The sequence below is a fragment of the Cyprinodon tularosa genome, unplaced genomic scaffold, assembly GCF_016077235.1.
Source record: "Cyprinodon tularosa strain WSP-4 unplaced genomic scaffold, ASM1607723v1 ctg32, whole genome shotgun sequence".
NCBI classification, from domain to species: Eukaryota; Metazoa; Chordata; class Actinopteri; order Cyprinodontiformes; family Cyprinodontidae; genus Cyprinodon; species Cyprinodon tularosa.
This window is the reverse complement of record NW_024039030.1, coordinates 2047636-2068096: the sequence shown is the minus strand read 5'-3', so window position 1 is coordinate 2068096 and position 20461 is coordinate 2047636. Positions and strand designations below refer to the sequence as shown.

Genomic DNA, 20461 nt, shown 5'->3' with positions numbered 1-20461 from the left:
ACACATGTACATATATTGTGACAAGAAAATAGGATAAATCATGCCTTTATTTTCCTAAAGTGGTGTCAGGTGTGACAATTGCAAAAACAAGTAGATATTACTCTGTTTGAGATGTACCTGATATACAGCTAAAGTTGAGTTTAGATCGCTCATATCCGAATCGGTCTTTGTCAGCCACGTGACTGACACGCCCCCTAGCGCCATTTTTGTGGTGAGCGGAAGAAAAACAAAACAGCAGAAAACAAGAGGAGAGCGCTGCAAGCCAGCAGCGAGGATTATCAGTTAAATGGAAAAGAACAAGAAAACTGAACGGATACCCTACCCAGACAAACTTTCTAAAGCTGCTAGGGAACGATATTATATATTATTATTACAGTGACAAGGCAGATGTTGTGGGCAGTTGCACAGATCGCTGCAGTTATTAGAGTAGTTTGTGCTGCTCATCAGACTGAACGGAAAAACTTGTCAGAATTTTTGCACATTGATAAGTTGCACACTGTATTTGCTGTTCACTTTACCCAGGCCTGTTTTCACTGGGATCTGCAGTCTTCTTCACAGATATCACCTGTTAGGTCATATCTCTACGGAAGACCACAGTGAAAACAAGTCCAGGGAAAATGAAAATCGTCTAATTTAATCTAAAGAGCAATCTGCTATATACGAGGGAGGAAGACAAAGTAAAACATTTGAAGCTTTGCACTGTTCTGCATTATTTATGTATTTGAGATTTTGTATTGCATTTTCATAAATTCTCTGCTTGATTGAAAAGATAATAACAACGCTTGTTTCAAATTTCAAACTCCACTCTTTATTGTACACACATTTTTACAACTTCAGAAACATTGTTAATATTTGAAGTGATGGTGAAACTTATATTTGTTTTGCTGTTATTTTTCAAAAGTAACTTTAAAAAAAGCAAAATTCTATTTGTGTGAAAAGAAGAATAAAAAAAGAAGAAGAAAGTTGAAACAGTACTTGATCTGGCATTCATTTATTAGCTGGTTTCTCTGTGAAAATTTCAAAACAGTCACTAATCACTGTGACTCTATGTCCAAAGGCCTCCACAAACGGATGAGGCATAATTTTGTGCAAGGTGTCTCTATCTGGCCACACAATTGCACGCTTTAGATTTGCATATAAAAATGACACCATTTCATTGAATGTTCTGTACACTGTCTTTGGTGAAACACAGAAGAGATAAGCAAGGTGTTGTGAGGGCAGATCCAATCTCAGACGCATGAAGGTTAACAGAAGCATTTGAAATGGACTGAGAATTTTATTTTGAGCAGACATGAGAGGCAGCATAAAATTAAACAAAGCCATAAAGGTCACCAAGTTTGGTAGACCCGTATAGTACTGGACTTTTTCATTAGTGTCTCCAAAGAAGCAATCAGAGATCCGCAGCTCATCAAGTTCACGCCGCAGCTCTCTGTTTTCTTCCAAAAGATGGTTCATCTCTGCACACCTGAGCACACACAGGTTACATTCTGTCTGTCCTTCCTGACGACCACCTTCTGTGTCATCCTTGGTGTTTGGCCGGCCAACGTTTTCAGCAGCCTTCTGCGTGTCAGTCTGTTGCTGGTTAGGGTTCTCTGTCGCCTCGTGTGTTACTTCATCCTGTTGCTCAAGGATTTCATCAGCCCGATGGAGCCCCGTTTCAGTTGCTTGCAGGGCATTCTTTTTCAGCTGTTCCCGATAACCACGTCTTAAAGAGCGGTCTGTGTCTGTTGGTTTGATGTCAGTGTGGCCCAGATGCAGGGATGGAGCCCAGTCTGGGTCAGTCTCCATCATCTCATATGCGGGTTGACCTGCAAAGTAGATGAAAGGTTGAGTGTTTTACACATCTATTCAAAACACTATATAAAGCACCTAAATAACAGAGCCCATTAGATTAGATGTGTAATAAATTAAGATAACCTTATGTGTCCCACAGTGGGGAAATTTGCTATACCGAAACAGCACAAGTACATCGGACTAGTAAGGCCAGGGGTAAATAAATAAACTGAAAAGCTTACAGACGAACAAAGGATTATAATATACTTAAGTAGATTGCACAGGATAAATAAATACAGTGAGTTGGCTGACGAGTGGGTATGTACAGTGTTTTTATATGTACAGTGTATTTACATATATTTATTCATTTAAAAAAAATTGTATTGCAGATTGTGTAAATGATTATATACAGAGAATGCATTATTTATTCAATTTTAGCGGTCTAAAAAAGAAATAAACAAAACAAACATCACTTTCCGCTTCTCTTCCACAGCATGTTTCAGTAGGTTTACATGAACTCCTGCAACTTTATAAGCAAACCATTTCAGCGTGTTGATTTCTATTAGTGTATATTTATAAGGACTTACCTTTTTGAAAATGCCGAGAGCAAACACGAGCATGAGGAGATATTTTATGAAACGTGATGTCTTTCCTTCTTACAGCAGCGACCCATGCAGCCCGACGCCTCTTTGTTAAGTCCTCTGTCTGCGGTCCGTATTTTTTTTTCCAAGTGGGGAATACGAAAAACCGTAAGGCCCCATCTGCTGTTTTCTGTTTAGAATTACTGTTGCATCCTTTGACGCAGCACCAGTGTCCCATTATTTCCAACGGAAGCAACTAGAACACCTCTACTCTCTGTTAGTTTTCTGTTGTTAGTTGCTGCTGTCTCTTCACCACAGAAATGCCGCTAACTACCCTAAATGCATTGCGCTTTTGCGGAAGTGACGCACACTGTCAAAGACCGATACAGTACATCTATCAGCCACTTCATGCAGACTTGGCCACATGGCTCAGGGGTAATTCTCATGCGCATGCGCAATTCATATCACCAACCGCCAGGGATATATCGGTGAGTCAGTATTTTTTTTTTGTAAACCTATATTTTATTTGACTTTATTAATGTTTCCCTTAATCATAATTAAACTGCACAAGAACCATGCTGTTGCTTTACCACTGGCTTTGATACTGTTTTAACTTCTGTCATTTACTGCTCTCTGCCTGGGCCTCGCTGCTCGCGCTCATTAGCATTAGCCTAGCACGAGGCTAATCTGGCAACAACGCTAGCTAGCACATGCTAGGTGTTAGCCATATGTTTTGATTCAGCGGTTGTTCTGTAAAATATGTTAAGAACTAAACGAACTAAACGCGTTTGGATAGGTGAGGTCACAGCACTAATGGTGCAAAATAAATTACATGTTCGTGACAAACAGCTAATTTTCCTTTAGCTTGCCAGACAAATGTTAAAATTCGTGCTTCTTTACTTGTTAACGCAGAACTGAGTCCCTGGCTAATATATGCTAGCTGGTCCTTTGCGTTCGCCCTCCTGTTAGCCTCCGTTGGTATGTAAACGCATATTGATAATATAAAAAAAGTTAAGAACCGCTTTAAATTTTAGCGATATCGGATTAAGGTATAAAATAATCCACATGAATAATAGTCGGCCATTTGTAACGATAGGTCCCGTTAACGTGTATTGTTTATCTCCTAATCCTAAACTGAAAATTGAATTAATTCACTATTGGCAATGGAGCTTGCCTGTTCAATAGCGATTTAATTTAATGAGGTTTGCAGAAGTTTTAATAGTTTAAACGTCTCTTCTCAAAGCTCACGTGAAGCTCAGTTGGTGCCAAATCATACAGCAATAAGTGTTACAGGGTTGACAAAGAAACAAGTTATTACATGAAAACATGGATATTTCTTGATGAAATTGAAGCATTTAAAAAATATGTAGCTAGAATAGTCTCACATCAATTGCACTAGAGTTATGTACTTAAACTGACTGTTGATTACTGCCAATGAGGTTAAATTATATTTATTCATAGCAAAAATAGAGCAGTTCAGTATTTACAGAATATAAGATTGACGAATCAGAAAGTTACAGATCTAGTTATGGCGTTTTTCCTCCTTTGTTAGGAAAAGATGAACAAAATGCAAAGCATACACTGTGAAGCTACATAAAGTATTACTTATTTTTGCTGATGAGCAAACAAAAATGGGTGGCAGTTATCTAGAAATTGCATGAAAACACAATTATGTATATTCCTTGTAACTAGGTTAACACAAATTGTCTTTTGAACGGTCATTTCCGCTTAGAGTTGCGGCTCCACTGAGGTGGTGACAGTTGTAAAAAGAGGGATAGGCTGCATCAGATGGCATTGATAATTTTGTTTAGATTAGTCCATCATTGCCTTCCTCAAATTGGGCTTTTACTTTAGAAATATGTTTTGATATTGATACAAATTGTGTACCCTACAAGGTAATTGCATCAAGAATTTGTTTTTTTGCTATAATAGTCTTTAGGTTTAACATTTATATTTTCCATGTTTGGTTTTTCTGTTTTAAGCATTGAATCGACCTGGTAAACAGAGACTGCCCTAAAGCTGAATGAGGCATGGCCCAGTTCGGGGGACAGAAGAATCCGCCATGGGCAAATCAGTTTGCTGCCACATCCGTGTCTCAGCCAGGTCACTCAGGACAGTCTCTTGACCTCAACAGCCTGCACTGTGAGTACAGTAAACCAAAAACTTTGGGCTGTTGCAATCTGTCTTAGCTTTCTGTGATATACTAAGGTATATCTTTTTTTTTTTTTTTTTTTGCTTCCAGTAGACTGGAGTAAATCTATGTACTGCTATAATTTTGGTACTATTGGTTTTTTTTAATTACATGATTCCCCTAAAGAGAGTTTTATAGGTAATGAATTTAATTTATCCATGCAATTGAAAAGTTGCAAACAGCGATTTGCATAATGACATACTGACTGTATTTCACACAAGAGTGTTCAGATTTCTTTTGTATTAATCCATATCTATTATAGGCAGCTACTCTACATTAACTCTTAAAGCTAACAGCTTACTCTGGTGTCAAATAGAACAGACCCACCTTGAATGGATTAAAACATCTAACAGCTTCACTGACTTCATCATTATTGTTCTTGGTTAACACTTGCAGCTCTTGGGGTGCAGCAACAGTCTCTTCTGGGAGCGTCACCCTCCGTTTACTCTCAGCAGTCAGCCTTGGCTGCAGCTTCTCTCAGTAACCAGTCTGCAGCAAACTATCAGCTGTCCCAACAAACTGCTGCCTTGCAGCAGCAAGCTGCAGCAGCTGCAGCTGCTGCTTTACAGCAGGTCAGTCACTCTAGTTGTTCAGAGCTCAGGCAAAAATGTGTTATTGTCTCATATAACCCTTTAACCATTGGATATGTTCTCCTTGTTGCTTGCAGTCTCAGATCAATTCAGCACTTCAGCAGTATCAGCAGCAACAGCAACCTCCCCAGCAACCACCTCAGCAACTGTATAATGTACCTCATCAGGTGAATAATTGGCTTTGTCACATTTTTAATTTTATGGAGTTTTATGGAATTTTATTGTCAGAAATTTTATCAATCATCATTTTTTATACTGTACTTCTCCACATTGATTTTGGTTACATATTACAGTATTGCTTAATTTTAAATTAAATTTGTGATGTCAGTATGTTAGATCCTCTGTAAGCATCATTGCTTTCAATCAGCAAAATCATCAAAATTTGCATTTCCTTATGATTATTTCTCAGCTTCCTCAGCAGGCACTGATCTCTCAGGTAAATTTAATGCATTTAGTACATACCATTCAAACTGTTTTACTGTAGGGCTATGCTTCTGTTGATTTTAATTGAGTAACATTGGTTTATTATTGTGATATAATTTTATTTATATATATATATATATATATATATATATATATATATATATATATATATATATACAATTTTTGTAATTTCAATGTAATCTTCAGCCCCCCGTCGCATTGCCCACCAGCTTGAGCTTGTCCAACCCTCAGCAGACAGCTCAGATTACGGTTTCATATCCAACGCCACGTTCAAGCCACCAACAGCAGACGCAGCCACAGAAGCAGCGAGTCTTCACTGGTGTAGTCAATAAACTGCATGACACGTTTGGCTTTGTAGATGAAGACGTCTTCTTTCAGCTAAGGTGGGAAGTGCTGTCATTGTCGGATGCTCTGTTGTTTGCCAGGAAACAAGACTGGGGTCTATTTCAGACAATTTCCTCTCTAATTGTGCTTATTTAACCTTTCATAGTGCTGTGAAGGGGAAAACTCCCCAGGTCGGGGACAGGGTCCTAGTGGAAGCCGTGTACAACCCTAATATGCCCTTCAAGTGGAATGCCCAACGCATCCAGACTTTACCTCAGCTGGGAAATCAGTCGGTGAGAACATTTAGAGGTTGTAGTGCTTCATTAGGAAAGTACATTTTGAAATTGATGGCGACTCCCGCTGTAGTTTTTGTTCATGGTAGATTATCATATACTGGATACCAAACTTTGTACTCACAAAAACTTGAAGGAGAATAGCCTAAGTTAGAGTTTTTGGAGATGTTTGCCTCCTCTTGCAACAAGCTAAAATAACAGTGCTCTAAAAGTGCATTGGAAAAAAAGAAATGCATTGTAGTCTGCTGCTGTAACCTTACAATATTGCAGGGATTGAAGTATTCCGGCCTCTGGCCGGATTTCCAGCTCGTAGCGATTGCCCGTGGATATAGAAAATCACTTTTTAAAAAGACAAGCCTTTAAGGTGTAAAAGAAAAAAAAAGTAGAACCCATTAATCGAATCGTATCGTGGTTTATTCCTGAGTATCAAAACTAATCGAATTGCTAGGTCAGGAAATCGATACTGAATTGAATCGCCATGATAGGTGTGATTTACACCCCTATTAGCCAATCAGAAGAAGAAGGGGGCGGGTCTTAGGAAAACGTGTACTTCCTCCTCTCATTTCTTGCTCAAGTCGTCAGATAGATTGTGATATAGAGCTGTACTTAAGTTCTACACAGAAAGTCACCTTGCGCCGTTTACGGCTCCATTCAACGGAGAGACGTGTTAAAAGTAAAAACATTTATAAATGAAACTTTGTGTTTGGAGAGGAAGACGATAGAGAGAACGGGATTGCATCGAGTGGGCACAATGCAGTTCATGAACTCCAGCACGCTGTGCTCCAGGAAGCTAATTTAAGCATGAAGAGGCAAAAAAGTGCTACGCAAACATGACTTAGACCCTGGTGATGAAGCTGCTGTTCATGCGGTCCCGCACACTACACGTTTGCCAGGGGCTGCGGCAACAGCTGATGTAACAGCGTCAATAACTGACCGTGTATGGGTGTTAGAAATAAGAGTTTGTGCTTTTCTTACCAAACACTACCTCTCATTCACACTATAGTTGCAGTTTTGCCATCTTGTGGCCGTTTTTGGTATTGGATTTTCAAAAGTCAAATTTAGTCTTCAATCATTCATGCAATCTCGCCGTATATATATGAGAGAGAGAGAGAGAGAGAGAATTTTGATCAGGGAATCTTTAAAGATCTTACCTCTTAAATACTGTGTCACCCTTTTCAATTGTATTCAGTTTTGCATTAGTTTCCTTTTGTCTTTCTGACCTTATCCTGTTGTGTTCTCAATCCCTCCTAGCATCAGCAGCAGCCTCCGCCTTTACCTCAAGCTTCCCCACAGATCGGCAGCCTTTACAGTGAACCAGGAATGCAGCTCCGCTACACAGATATGCACTCTGCTATGGACAACAGACAAAATGTAACCCTCTAGTCCTGAAATACATATTTAAATGGCTACTTTTTCTGCTCACCCATTAGATTTCTGTCTTTGCTTTACCAGCAGTATACATGAACAGTAACAAACACACTTCTGTCGTTTTTCTCTTAACAGTGTCATATTTATTTTTTTTTTTTCTATATCCCTCCAACAGAAGCTGCTGTTTTTTTTTTTTTTTTTAGATGTACCCTACTTTCCAAACTAGAGAGAGCACCTCACTATATGCAGCTCCTACTAAGTTTTTTTTTTTTTTTTTTTTTTTTTTACTGGAAACATGTATGTAAGCCGCACCAGGCTATAAGCTGCTGAGTTCTCCCCCACCAAACCCATAAGGGGAGCTCTATTTATCACCCCTAAAGTAGGGAGGAAGAAGAATGCTAGCTCCAGTTAGCTTGTTGGCTCATGGCAGAAGGCTTCTACTGAAAAATGGGGCTTTGTCAGCTCTTTATCTCAGCTCTGCAGGAGTTGAGCCCAGCCTCTTCATTATTTCTACAGCTTCGCTTTTGAAAAAAAATGTCAAAATTTGTGAATTCGGGATATTTTTCTCCCTCGTCCCTGCTGCTAGCAAGTGGCCCCTTATTCTTTTATTAACAACTTTGACTCCCTCCTCTGGCAGTTAGGAAAAAATTAACAGGAAAGCTGCACCTTCTTATAAATTATGTTCACTTTATAGGATAAATAAGAAAGATTCAAACCTTAAGTTTTTTTCTGTTTTAGGACAACCTGCATAAAAAACATTAATTCTCCAGGTTTTTGGTTTCAAGCAGGCCTTTCAGACTTTCTTCAAGCTTCTGTCCTCTAAGCAATTGCTGATCGGACATGTATCTATTTTAGTTGTTTCTATTTATGCAGTCTTTGCCAAGTCTGAGGTTTTGTCTTTTCTACTGTTTATTTTTTAGGTTTAAAGTCTTCTCATGTTTTTGTCTTTTTTTGTTTGTTTTTTTTGTTTTCCACCTGTGCTGTAGAGCCAGGCTCAGGCTTCTAACATGATGAAGTCAGCCCCAAACATGCTGCAGTCGCTACCTCCCCCGACTACTTTCAGTGTTCAAGCTCAGAATCCATCCTCCCTGCTGCAAGCCCAGCTCTCTGCCGTCTCTCTGGCCCCGCTTCTCCAGAACCCCCCTCAGCCTCTGCTCCCACAGCCTCCCACCAAAGGTAAACACTCATGGCTTTACTGCTTGTTTGTTTTTTTTTATTGAATACTATATTAGATATAACAATATAAACACGGTTAGATAGTTGTATTTTTGTTTTTTATTTTATTAAAATGTCTGTAAAGCATTTAAGTGTTAAGAATAAAGCAAAGAAGGTGGCTGCTTTTTGTAACATGGTAAACAGAATATTTTTTTATCCCTAGATGTTTTTGGCGGTGGTCTGCTGCAGCCCCCTGTAAGAATAATGCAGCAGGCGCAGAACCTTCGCCGAATGGAACCAACTCGTTTCACCACTCGCAATGATCGAATGCCTGAACTTATCCTCAGGCCTAAAGAGGAACGCAGGTTTGATTGTATTATTATTATTTGAATGTGGATGATTGTTCTGTTCCTCGTTTATTGTTTTTGGTGACATTAACTGTGTTTTGATGTGATAATCAAGCAGAGATCGAGAACGCGATCGTAGGAGATCTAGAGAACGCTCTCCCACACGCAAACGCTCGAGAGACCGGTCACCAAGACGGGAACGCTCTCCAAGGCGCAATCGCAAGGCGGTTCCACGCTACACTGTACAATTTTCCAAGTTCAGCTTAGATGGGTTAGTATAATTTCTTCATCAATTTAAATTGATTGTACTACTAGGAACTGTCATCACTTATTAACTGCATTTCTTTTCCCCTTCAGCTCCAGTTGTGACTTGATGGAGCTTAGACGGCGCTATCAGAGTCTCTACATCCCCAGTGACTTTTTTAATGCCGTCTTCACCTGGGTGGATGCCTTCCCTGTGACCCGACCCTTCCAGTTCAGCAATGCCTGTAACTTCCACGTCCTGCACAAAGAAGTAGATCCTCCAGTCAAAAACACAGCAGTGCTGGACCCTCCCGATGTTAGCCGTGCCTACAGCGCAAAGGTACAGTATCCAAGATGCTCTGTCATATGTTGGGTTAAAAAAATAGATTTATGTTTTCAAAATGAAATAATTCCAAGGGGTTTTGTTTTGGCTCAGGTGATGCTGCTTGCTAACCCCAGTTTAGAGGAGCTTTATCACAAGTCATGTGCTCTGGCAGAGGACCCTCAGGAAGTCAGAGAATCTTTCCAACATCCCGCGAGGCTCATTAAGGTGGGTGAACCTCCTTTTATTTTTGCACATTGTGGAGAAGCTGACAATGCTGCCTTGGTCCTATTCCATTGCTGAGTAGCCACTGTGTCGATAAATGACTGATGTTGGCTCTCTAAAGTGAAAACGAAATGGTTTTTCTTTGTAGTTCTGGATCCTCTGAGGTATGAGCATCTCTTCTATCAGCTTACCTCTTTTATACTCTGTCCCCCCCAATCTCCCCTAATTTAATCTCTTTACCCATCTATTTCCACCAAATCTTTACTCTCTGGGTTTCCTTTGTTCCCGTTTCTCTTTTCCTTCAGTTTTTGGTGGGCATGCGGGGTAAAGACGAGGCCATGGCTATCGGGGGTCATTGGTCTCCCTCTCTAGATGGAGCTGACCCGGAGAAGGACCCATCAGTGCTTATTAAGACAGCCATACGTTGTTGCAGGGCGCTCACAGGCATAGACCTTAGTCTGTGCACTCAGTGGTAAGTACTGCTGTTGTCATCTCTTTAGTTTGCATCAATTTTTAACAATATTTTAACTCTTAAAATCTCAAATATTGTGTCAGTGACGGATTAATTGTTTACTACCTTGATATAAAACTTGTTCTATTATATTCCTTGTCTATAATACTCTGTTAATTTGCAGTTCATTATTATTTTGTCGTGCATTGTCCTTTTGAGACTTTTGTGTGTCGTCTTGGCTCTATCTGTGACATCCTGCCCATACACATTTTGTTGTGATTAAAAACCAAATGCTTGGAGTTGATGGCTGGAAGCTGTAGCCTGGAGCTGAAGATCATTACTTTGTCTTTTAATTTCGTCATTTTTCTACTCCTTGTTAAATATCTTACATATTTAACTGGCTTTCAGTGTCATCTTGATTCTGTCTCTCTTCGCACAACTCTAATTTAGTGCATTAAGTGTATCCTAGGTTTAATGCTGAACACTCATCCTGTAATTGGCCGAAATGATACCTGGGATTGTGTTTTGGGGTTTCATTTTATTTACTTTTATTGTCTGTGATTGTTTTCAAAATATCTGCCGTAACCTGTGACAACAGATGAAGAGCTGCAGACTGGGTCCATTTGTCTATCCCAAGGGTTGTGTGGGAGTTGGGTCAATGTAATGATTTCTGTAATCATTCAGTGACCGGATGGGAGGGGAGTAGCTGTAGACGGCTTGCCTGTTGTTCTGTGACCTGACCAGAATGTTCCTTTCCAATGCACCCTCTTCCTTTGCGACAGGTATCGTTTTGCAGAGATTCGCTATCATCGGCCGGAGGAGACACACAAGGGGCGGACAGTCCCTGCTCATGTGGAGACAGTGGTTTTGTTTCTTCCGGATGTTTGGCATTGTCTTCCTACCCGCTCAGAGTGGGAAGTGCTGTCACGGCGACTCCGGGAGCAGCTGGCTGAGAAGCTGTCGGCCGAGCGAAAGGAGGCGGATGGAGAACAGGCACTGAACCGCTAATCCTTCTCTTCTCATTTCCGCTTCTCACAGGAAGGCACAGGAATTACAAACAAACAGAAAAAAAGCAACATATCCCAGATACACAACACACACAAGGCACACCGCACCTGACATACACAGATGAATGAAGATAGGCATATTAATGTTCCACCAAATCTCACCTAGACTACTTCTGTTTCCTACTCTTCCCCCACCTGCCTCCCTCTCCCCTTTTTCCTCCGCTCGAATTCCTCCATTCCTTCTTCAGCACCCCCAGCCTCCCTCATATCCAGCAGACACATACAGTGGAAGCAGTGAGACTAGGGTGTGTTTTGCAGGCCCCAGTCGCAAATGGTGAAGCAGCTTCCAGTTTCTTAAACACCCTGTAATTGGGTGCTAATCTGATACAGTGATTGAACTTAATCTGTAGATTTTCTTGTGTTGGTTTAAAAGCCTAATCTGGCTTTTAAAGTTAGCTCTATGGAAATCAGTACAAATCAGTTCAATCTCTCGGTTCCTGACAGGGGAACTTTAAATTTTAAATCTAAGCTGGAAACTGTGGAGCCACTTGCGTGCACATAATGTTTGACGTAGAAATGTCTATAATTATAATTTTTGTTTTCATTTTTTTTCAAATCAATCTGATATCTTCTGACAATGAAAAGAGAATCTCCCCAAAGTCTTGTTGCTTGTCTGTTCTTATTGTTGGATTCAACTCTCTCAGTTGGACTGCATTTAGAACTTGGTTTTTCCAGGGCCGTTTTTATTTTTATTCTTCATTTTTTTGTTGGGGCAGATGGCTCCTTTCTGATGTAGACTGTTAAGCTCATAAATGACAATTCCCCAGACATAGAGCTATTAGGGCTACCCTATCCTCACTCCATGCGGGGGCCAGCCTCAGTTCACCTGATGTACCCACACGCCCTTTGGTTACACCTCTCATTGATTTTTGACCTTTTTTGTGTTCCACAGATTGATTGATTGGCAGCTGGGGGAAATTTCCGTTGTTTTTTTTTTTTTTTTTTTTTTTCATTTTTATTTCTAAAGAGCTAGAGACCTTCCCTGTGTACGCTTCAGTAGCAGTGGACTTAAACACAGTCAAGCTAACTAGAACAAGGCAGTGAAAGACAGATGAGACCTTGCTTCTTGCACGGATCAACTTTAAAAACTCTCCATGGCCAGTATGCTGACTGTTCTCCTACCTCCTCTCCCTTCCTTTTCTCTATTCAATTCATTTCCTATCAAGGAGGAAGAAGAAAAAGATGACGAAGAATCTAAAGATGACTGTGTTCCCACTCACTGGACTAAACTTGACCCGAAATCAATGAAGGTAAAAGGATATTTTTTAATTTCTGTCCGTCTGGGACAGCTGTTCATTTGGATTATTTGAAGTGTTTTTGCTTTATTTTGTCATAAGATAAAGTTAAATGTGCAGCAGTGTGACAAGTATTGATGTTTGCCCCGCTTGTAGGTCAACGACTTGCGTAAAGAACTTGATTGTCGCTCTCTGAGCTCAAAAGGATTAAAATCCCAGCTCATTGCCCGCCTCACTAAGCAGCTGAAGGTGGAGGAGCAGGTGGAGGAGTCCAAAGAGCCAGAGAAAACAGAAACTAAAGTCGCAGAGGAAGAGGAGCCGCCACGTACCGAGGATGACAAAGAGGTGCTTGGTCCACATGGCTTGGTTCATTTCAAGTCAGTTTATTTATATGGCGCCAAATCAAAACACGTTGTCTCGTGGCACTTTATAGAGTCAATTCAACCAGATCATACAGTTAAATGAATTCAAAGGAAAAACAGCTGAACTCGTGTTCAAATGGTCAGATGTTAAACTTTGAATATGATCAAAATATAGAAGAACAAACGTTAAACAAAATGTATGACTTAAAAAATATATATACTTTGCTTGCCCGACATGTTGAACAGGAACTTGCTTTTTAAATGATTTTATTTTATTTATTTTTTTACATTTGAACAAGCCCTTTGATCGAAGTATTTTATTAATGATCAGAAATGTGACATTAGCTCTTCTTCTAATCGTTGTTTTTCCCCACCTGCAGCAGCAGTGGATAACTTTTATAAATAGACATGGGCCATTTACTTGTACTAAAATGTATAAAAGTTGAAAAGGTTCAGGATTTTAAGCTGATGTAATTTTCCATCATAATTCCTTTATACTATCTACAGTCCTTTATAATGATCCATTAGAACAAACTGAGTGATCACTGTTTTCTACAACTGGATGGACTGGTATCATGCTGCCCCTGTCCAGACCGTCGCTGTATTATATGAAACTTAATTTCTAATAAAGTAACTGCACATATGGAACAGATTTGTTGAGCAGTGGATTGGGGATTTGCTTTCTAAGCAGATGCATCAATTCTTCAGCAGCTATGATAAGGTTGTTGTTGGCGTGCCTTATTAGTGAAGAAAAAAGTGGAAATGGGGAGAATATTCTGTGCAATATGCATATAAAAATCAAATGTTCATTTATTCTTTTCTAATCAAAAACAAGGAAAAAAGTAAAATCTAATGTGATATTGTTTTTATAGCAATAATAATTTTTTCCTCAATTTTATATAAAGAAAGAAGCAATGTTGTAACCATATTGCATGTTATGCCTGCTCAGGCCTGTCTGTGAAAATGCAAAGATTTATTATATATACTAGTATGAATCTAATCTTAATTTGTGTAAAAATCATCTAAGCTTTAGAAATATATGTATTGTTTTCAGACCTTTCAGAAAAAGACAAAAATATGTTTTTCTTTTTTTATTAGGATGATGAAAAAAGGAAGCAGGAGGAGGTGGAGCGTCAACGTAGAGAAAGGCACTACATCCTCCCGGATGAGCCCACCATCCTCGTGTATCCCAACTGGGCTGCTAAGAGTGGCAAATTTGACTGCAGCGTCATGTCCCTAAGTGTGCTGCTGGACTACAGACTGGAGGACAATAAGGAGCACTCTTTTGAGGTCGGACTGCCTCTCAAAGAGGATATTGTAAAAAGTAGCAACTCACAAACAAAGCTAAAATAGACAATCAATGAAACACATCAGTTAAAGGTATAGCGGAGGATTTTTTTTTAGAATGTTTGAAAACACCTGCCCCTCTCCACTTAAAAAAAAAAAAAAAAAAAAAAAAAAAAAAATGCATATGCACAACCCTGTACCCTGTTCCTGAGAAGGAACACCTATTTAATGCGTGCGAGAGCATGCATAAGCGCATTTCTCCTCATGCACGCTCTGTTTAAAAGTTGGTGTTTGCATCGCTCCTACAAGCTTACTTTCCAAATGAAGATTTGCAATTTTTCCACTATGTCAGACTCGCCATCATAAGTGAAAATGTTAAAGAACACGTAGGACGGCCTTACATAAACATATCACCAGAATGATTGACAATTAGGAGGAGCACTTATTTTGATGATCCACCCGGAAAAAGAACATCCTCCACTATACCTTTAAATGGACAGCATTTATTGGACTAAAAGTTGGAACATTTACTCCTGCAGGCTGAGGTATATTGTCCTGTTTCTGTACAGGTTTCCCTGTTTGCCGAGTTGTTTAACGAGATGCTGCAGAGAGACTTTGGCTACCGCATCTACAAGGCGCTCGCTTCTCTTCCCTCAAAGGATGAGAAGAAGGAAAAGAAAGCGAAAAAGGAGGGAGAAAAGAAGGAAGCGGAAAAACGTGAAATCAAAAAGGAAAAAGAAGAAGAGAGCGAGGAGCCAGCAGCAAAGAAGAACAAAGATGAAGAGGAGGAGAAAAGAAAGGTTGGTTTGAAAAACCTTTTGTTTTTCTTTTTAAAGGCTGGTTCACACAGAAAGATCAAAGGCTTCTGTGAAAGTCATGTTCCCTCTGACTGCAAATCAGAGGAATCCATGTTTGGTTGTCTTGGCACAATATCTGCCAAGCCGAGCGTGTTCCAATCACAAGCTGGAGTTTAACATTCTGAACTGTTAACGCTCTACTCTGTGCCTCAACAAATCAGAGAAGGGAGCTAGGCTGGGAGATGCTGGATCCAAGCCGCGAGCTTTCCTCTCGAAAACAATCAAACTAAGTATATTCTGCGAAGTTTACATTGAAAAAAAAAATATTTTTTTTTTGGTTCCTTCCTTGGCGTACAAATAAGTGAAAGTTCTCTGATCACTCCAATAAACTATTTTGCTATATGGATTGTGCTCTAAACTTATAATTCATAACTACATTAACCTAAAATGTCAAAACTGCAGGTGAAAATATTTAGATAAAATATTTTTACTCGCAGTTTTTACCACCTAGAAACACTTTATATTCACCTGCATTCTGATGCTTGAAACACCTACAGAATATGTAAAGATAGGATCATAATCCTCGTGAAGTAATGGCCTGGATGCATTTTTTGAGATTTACTTTAACTTTATTGCTTAAATAAAATAAGCAATAGCTTATTATTGCTGTGAACCAGCCTTAATACTTTCACAGCAGCTGGAAATAAAAGTTTGTTTTTCTACAAGTGTGAAGACAAAGTCATCAAGATGGAGTCTCGAGATGAGGAGGAAGATGAAGGCAGCACAGCCAACGCTGAGGAATATGACCCCATGGAGGCTGAAGATGATGATGATGATGATGATGATGATGGTAATCTGCATGTCTTTTTGTTCTTTCTCTAAAATGTGAAACTAAAGATCATCTAACAAATTTGTCTTTTTAAACTTGACACTTGGTTTTAATAGACTATATTTTTGTATTTTTTTGGAAAACAAAGATGACGAAGACTACAAAGACAGAAGCGACCGAAAGGATGATCATAAGTCATCGAAGGACAGATCATCTAAAGACAAGGTAGGCATCTCATCCTTACCGATAGCTGGTTCTGCTGCTGGATGTAGGTTTTAACTTTGTTTGTCTTGCACTATTACAAGAAACAGATGGTGACCCAGAACAGGGACCTGCTCATGGCATTTGTCTACTTTGACCAAAGCCACTGGGGCTATTTGCTGGAGAAAGACTTGGAGGATATCCTATACACACTGGGCCTGCATCTTTCTCGTGCACAGGTGAGGATACACTTGAAAAAACTCCATACCTGGAAGCCTCTGGGCCTGTAGAATGATTATTCTGTATGTTTAAAGGTCTATTATTCTAAGTGTAATTTGGTTTCTCTTTCTAGGTCAAGAAGCTTTTGAACAAACCTGTCGTTAGAGAGGCTTGTTATTATCGAAAACTGACAGACAGAGAAAAAGATGAAGCTGCACTCTCCTATAATGAAGCCCAGATAGAAAACCTTACTGGTGAGTGGTGTGCCTAAAACTTTCGTTGTCTTCATGGAAATAAGCTGCTGATGGAAGCTGCTCTGTTTCTTTTCCCATCAGGTAACAGAGCTCTGCTCCCTAGTGTAAAACCTTGTGCTTCATCAGAGCCCAGTGAGTCTGGAAATCTGATCGTGTACAACGGAGCCATGGTGGACATCGGCAGCATGATGCAGAAGCTAGAGAAGAGCGAGAAGTCTCGGGAGGAGATAGAGCAGAAGCTTATTACTCAGGAAGCCAAAATGGGTAAAAATATTTAATGATGCATTTTTCTTACCATGTTAGAAACAACCTCAGTACAAGGTTCACACTTAATTTAGACTCTTCTTCTAAATTCTCTGCTTTTGGAGACGTTTTACTTTCTAACAAAATTATTTAGATTCTCCACTGAAACTTAAGATTAATAGTGAACTTATCGTGTCTCAAGAAGTTAAGAGGTTTTCCTTAAAAAAAAAAAAAAAAAAAAAAAACAATTTAATATTTTCAAGCAGATCAGGTCTAATTACAAGCTGTCCAACAATAGCATGGGCCTGTTGGGACATTCCCACAGTAAGGTATTAAGGCCAATTTATACTTTTGACGCATAGCCTCTGCAACGATCAAATCTGGCTCTGTGCGCGACCATGCCTCCACGCAGAGGTTCTGCAACAGTCGTCGCGCACCTAAAGAAAAAAAAATCCTGACTACGCGTCGGACAGTCGCAAACCCACGCAGACCTCAAGCGGAAGCTCACGGACAAAAAGCAGCTGTGATTGGTCCTTGGTATGCCTTTCCGGCTGTCTGTGTGGTCGTCCTTCTCGATTCGATGCCGTGGCCCGCTATTTTTAAAAACCGAGGAACAATTACAATGGACAACTACAATGAAAGGTTAATCTGTCTTTTTGCCAACTCCATTAACAGAAGCTGTTCCTCTTCTGTTTAAATTATTTTATTGAAGGCAACATTAAGTATGTTTAAATCAGACATTTATTGGGAGTCTGAAGCGTTTGTTTTGTTAACCTCAGTTGCTGTGTTTGCTGTAGCTTAGAAACCTTCCCAATAAACAGCGAGAGGCTGTTTGTTTAGTAAAAGCTTTTCGATAAAGATCAGTGACTGTGAAAGTAGGTGTGATGGACCTTTTTAAATTTTAGTTGAATAACGTGTTATTCAGATTTGTTTTAAATAGCTGTTTACTGTGAAGAACATTACCTTTTTTTCCAAAATTTAAAGTTGCATGTAGTAGAGTAAGCTTTTACTTTCTTTGCATTTTTAATAGTAACATTGGTCATTTGTTGGGTGTGTTTTTCCAATTGTAACTTTATTGTTAAGAAATAATTTTATAATTTAAGAGAGATACAAAAAACTCATATTTTGTCTGAAAAGTGTGCTCCTCTTTCCCTTCTATGTTAAAGCAACATTTAGAGTTTAACCTTTTCATCAACAAAACAAATGCATTTAAAACTAGAAAGTGTTATGTATTATTCTACCAGTGCTATTAAAATCAATCAGGATTAAATAAGTAATTTAATAATGCAAGACAATTCATACTAATGACTAAAATAATTTTAAAGGATTTCATTTCATTTTGCTCAATTCTTATTTGTAAAGAGCTCAACAATAACAGAACATATTTGTATAATCTAACCAATACTGTTCAGTAGACAGATGTTTATGTTTATTAAAGGTTTTCCTTGTTTCGTCCAACAAAAGCCAACTTCACCCAATAATGTTGTGTTTGCCAAAACTACAGATGAACCATCCAATATTTTCTGCTCTATATGTGGTCTTATATTGATATAATCTGTATTTTAACAATTAAATATAGTCTATTTCTATAATTATTTAACTTTTAATAAATTAAAATTATATTAAAAATCTCTTGAACAAAAAAACATGATGTACCTCTTTATGGACATCTATTTTTGATTTCATAAATTGCTGATTTGAACCCTTACAATTGTTATACATTTGTTTTTTTCAGGGTGGAATTTGTCCTTTTCTTACTATTTTGTTATTTCCTGCTCTTATCTTGCACTAATATCAAGCTTCCTTTTGTACATGTGTGCTTTCAACCATAACAACCTTGCTTGTAGAGAGTTCATGAATGTCTCCTAAAAAATCAGCAGTGATGATGAACAATGGAGTGAACAGAGCTCTGGTATTAGAAAAGCACTGAGATCTGCAGATATCCAAATTAAAGTGTTAGAATCAGATTGGTAGTGAAAACATGGGGATCAGTCCATCTCTATCTAAAACAATCTCTATCCTAAAAGGCACCAATGTCCATTTTTAACATGTTGATTACATTAGTAGAACGTAATTACCTCTTTTTATCTCCTGTGTTTTTCTGTTAAGCAATGAGGAAAAAAAAAAAAAAAAAAGGTAAATTTTTGTCTTCATCATTATATCTGATCTTAATTCCCAGGAGAGGATGCAAAGTTGAAAGCTCAGTTAGAGGAAGCCAACAAAGTCCTAACCAAGGAACTGGAGGAGGTGACGAGCACCCTCAGTCGAACGGAGCACACCCTGAGAGCTGTGACGGAGCAGAAAACCATCTATTACGACTACATGAGAAAGTCTGCCAACACCTTGATGACGACTGTCAATGAGCTTCTGGATGTACTAAAGAAGGTCTGCAGCCTTTTAGAAATTTTACGTGCATGTTTTATGTATTCTCTATGAAAAGCCTAAACTTTTTTTTTGGTTTTCAGGAGCAAGTAGGTGAACCTAGCATGAAGACCAAGAGCGACGAGATCCAGACATCTCAGACAAACGGAGCTGATGAATAACTTCTGTGGATACATGAAGCCAACCTGTAACAATGATCTTAAATTGTAAATATTCCCTAAAAGTGTCACTTGAATCTGTGTTTTTTTGAGGCTTTTGTGTGTAAAGTTTATCTCAGAAGTTCCTCCCTGATGTGAAGTCCCCCCCCCCCCCCCCCCTTTTTTTTTGTTAACTTTTCCTAATTAGTCATTTTAATAAGGACAAAGTGTTCTTATTAAAGCTCTTATAGTTCAACTGACTTTGGTTTAGTTGCTAAAATCTGTTTTGCTGTTGTTTTAGCTTTGTCAGGGCCAATGAAGTGCCGTATTGCGGATTTAAATGCCAGTATGTGTGAGTGGTACTTAAGTTGATTTTCTGTTTTTAACTAGCAATAAAGATGCTATTTATGTGCTGAAGAATTCGTAGAAAACTAAAGAAATAAACTGACTTGAGTAAGAAGGTGCAGAGAATCTGGTTTGGTTGAGTTATTTTCCCTTTCCATCGTTCACCCTATTTATGTTTGATTAACATGCAATTGAAAGTTCATCTGTTTGACTAGTTTGATAGTTAGTTTCTGCTGTTTTGTTGTTTTTTAACACATGTGGCTATGCATGGCTCCTGCCTCTCTTGGACCTTTTATTCTGACTGTATTCACCCACTGAATGCTCTGCAAGCATTCTCAGATTTGCTGATGAAAAGAAACTAGACGTAAACCCAAAGCTAATCTCAATGAATGTGTGTTCAGCTGAAGGAATGAGCCGGAACATTTTCAGTTAGTTTTCGGTTGTTTCTAAGAAAAAAAAATGCTTGATTACATTTAATGTCCTCCAAAGTAGGCAGTTTTATTTTTCTAATGATAATGTAATCTTTGGATGTCTTGTGCAAGAGTAAAGTGGTCCTTTTAACACTACAATCTGCCCGTTTTGTTTGTTTGACAAAGTACATTATTTTTTTAGATTTGAATTAAATTGTATTGGTTAAACAGTTAATTAAAACATAAGAATCAGGAGAGACTTCATCTCTCATCAGTAGATGGCAGCAGAGTTGAGGACTTGTGTTGGAGCAATGTCTTTTGCAAAGCTGGAGAACTCAAGGTTTACAGTATTTCATGCATTGATAAAAAATATTAGTATCTGGGTT

At 38.8% G+C, this 20461-nt stretch overlaps 2 protein-coding genes across 6 annotated transcripts; one reads left to right on the top strand and one right to left on the bottom strand.

Annotated features, from left to right (window-relative positions):
* Positions 1 to 530: 530 nt before the first annotated feature.
* LOC119788544 lies at positions 531 to 2601 on the bottom strand. The gene is made up of 3 exons (XM_038292939.1): positions 2361 to 2601; positions 1333 to 1808; positions 531 to 581 (listed from the first exon to the last, which is right to left on the bottom strand). The coding sequence occupies exons 1-3, from the start codon at positions 2590 to 2592 to the stop codon at positions 531 to 533; spliced, it is 759 nt and encodes a 252-aa protein (XP_038148867.1). The 5' UTR covers positions 2593 to 2601.
* A 185-nt stretch (positions 2602 to 2786) lies between these two features.
* On the top strand, positions 2787 to 20231 carry ccar1 (cell division cycle and apoptosis regulator 1). 5 transcript variants are annotated; one of them, XM_038292972.1, is made up of 26 exons: positions 2787 to 2842; positions 4337 to 4496; positions 4942 to 5117; positions 5213 to 5302; positions 5545 to 5571; positions 5766 to 5962; positions 6070 to 6196; positions 7448 to 7567; positions 8551 to 8740; positions 8943 to 9084; positions 9185 to 9337; positions 9424 to 9649; positions 9746 to 9859; positions 10162 to 10328; positions 11090 to 11300; positions 12541 to 12624; positions 12766 to 12954; positions 14070 to 14261; positions 14828 to 15058; positions 15782 to 15905; positions 16033 to 16109; positions 16190 to 16324; positions 16438 to 16558; positions 16640 to 16822; positions 18981 to 19186; positions 19267 to 20231. In XM_038292972.1, the coding sequence occupies exons 2-26, from the start codon at positions 4385 to 4387 to the stop codon at positions 19342 to 19344; spliced, it is 3672 nt and encodes a 1223-aa protein (XP_038148900.1). In that variant the 5' UTR covers positions 2787 to 2842; positions 4337 to 4384; the 3' UTR covers positions 19345 to 20231. The 5 variants fall into 5 exon arrangements, with proteins under 5 accessions (XP_038148900.1, XP_038148901.1, XP_038148898.1 ...); XM_038292973.1 differs by having other exon boundaries at positions 9182 to 9337; positions 16196 to 16324; XM_038292970.1 differs by having other exon boundaries at positions 9182 to 9337.
* Positions 20232 to 20461: the final 230 nt, after the last annotated feature.

Excerpts from the sequence above, each read along its gene's own strand:
- LOC119788544 (XM_038292939.1), bottom strand. The coding sequence starts at position 2,592 with ATGGGACACTGGTGCTGCGTCAAAGGATGCAACAGTAATTCTAAACAG. Across the intron at positions 1,809-2,360 it reads CTCTCGGCATTTTCAAAAAG|GTCAACCCGCATATGAGATG; the intron begins GTAAGTCCTTAT and ends TCTACTTTGCAG. Across the intron at positions 582-1,332 it reads ATACGGGTCTACCAAACTTG|AGATATGACCTAACAGGTGA; the intron begins GTGACCTTTATG and ends GGTCTTCCGTAG.
- ccar1 (XM_038292970.1), top strand. The coding sequence starts at position 4,385 with ATGGCCCAGTTCGGGGGACAGAAGAATCCGCCATGGGCAAATCAGTTT. Across the intron at positions 6,197-7,447 it reads CTCAGCTGGGAAATCAGTCG|CATCAGCAGCAGCCTCCGCC; the intron begins GTGAGAACATTT and ends AATCCCTCCTAG. Across the intron at positions 16,110-16,189 it reads ACAGATCATCTAAAGACAAG|AAACAGATGGTGACCCAGAA; the intron begins GTAGGCATCTCA and ends CACTATTACAAG.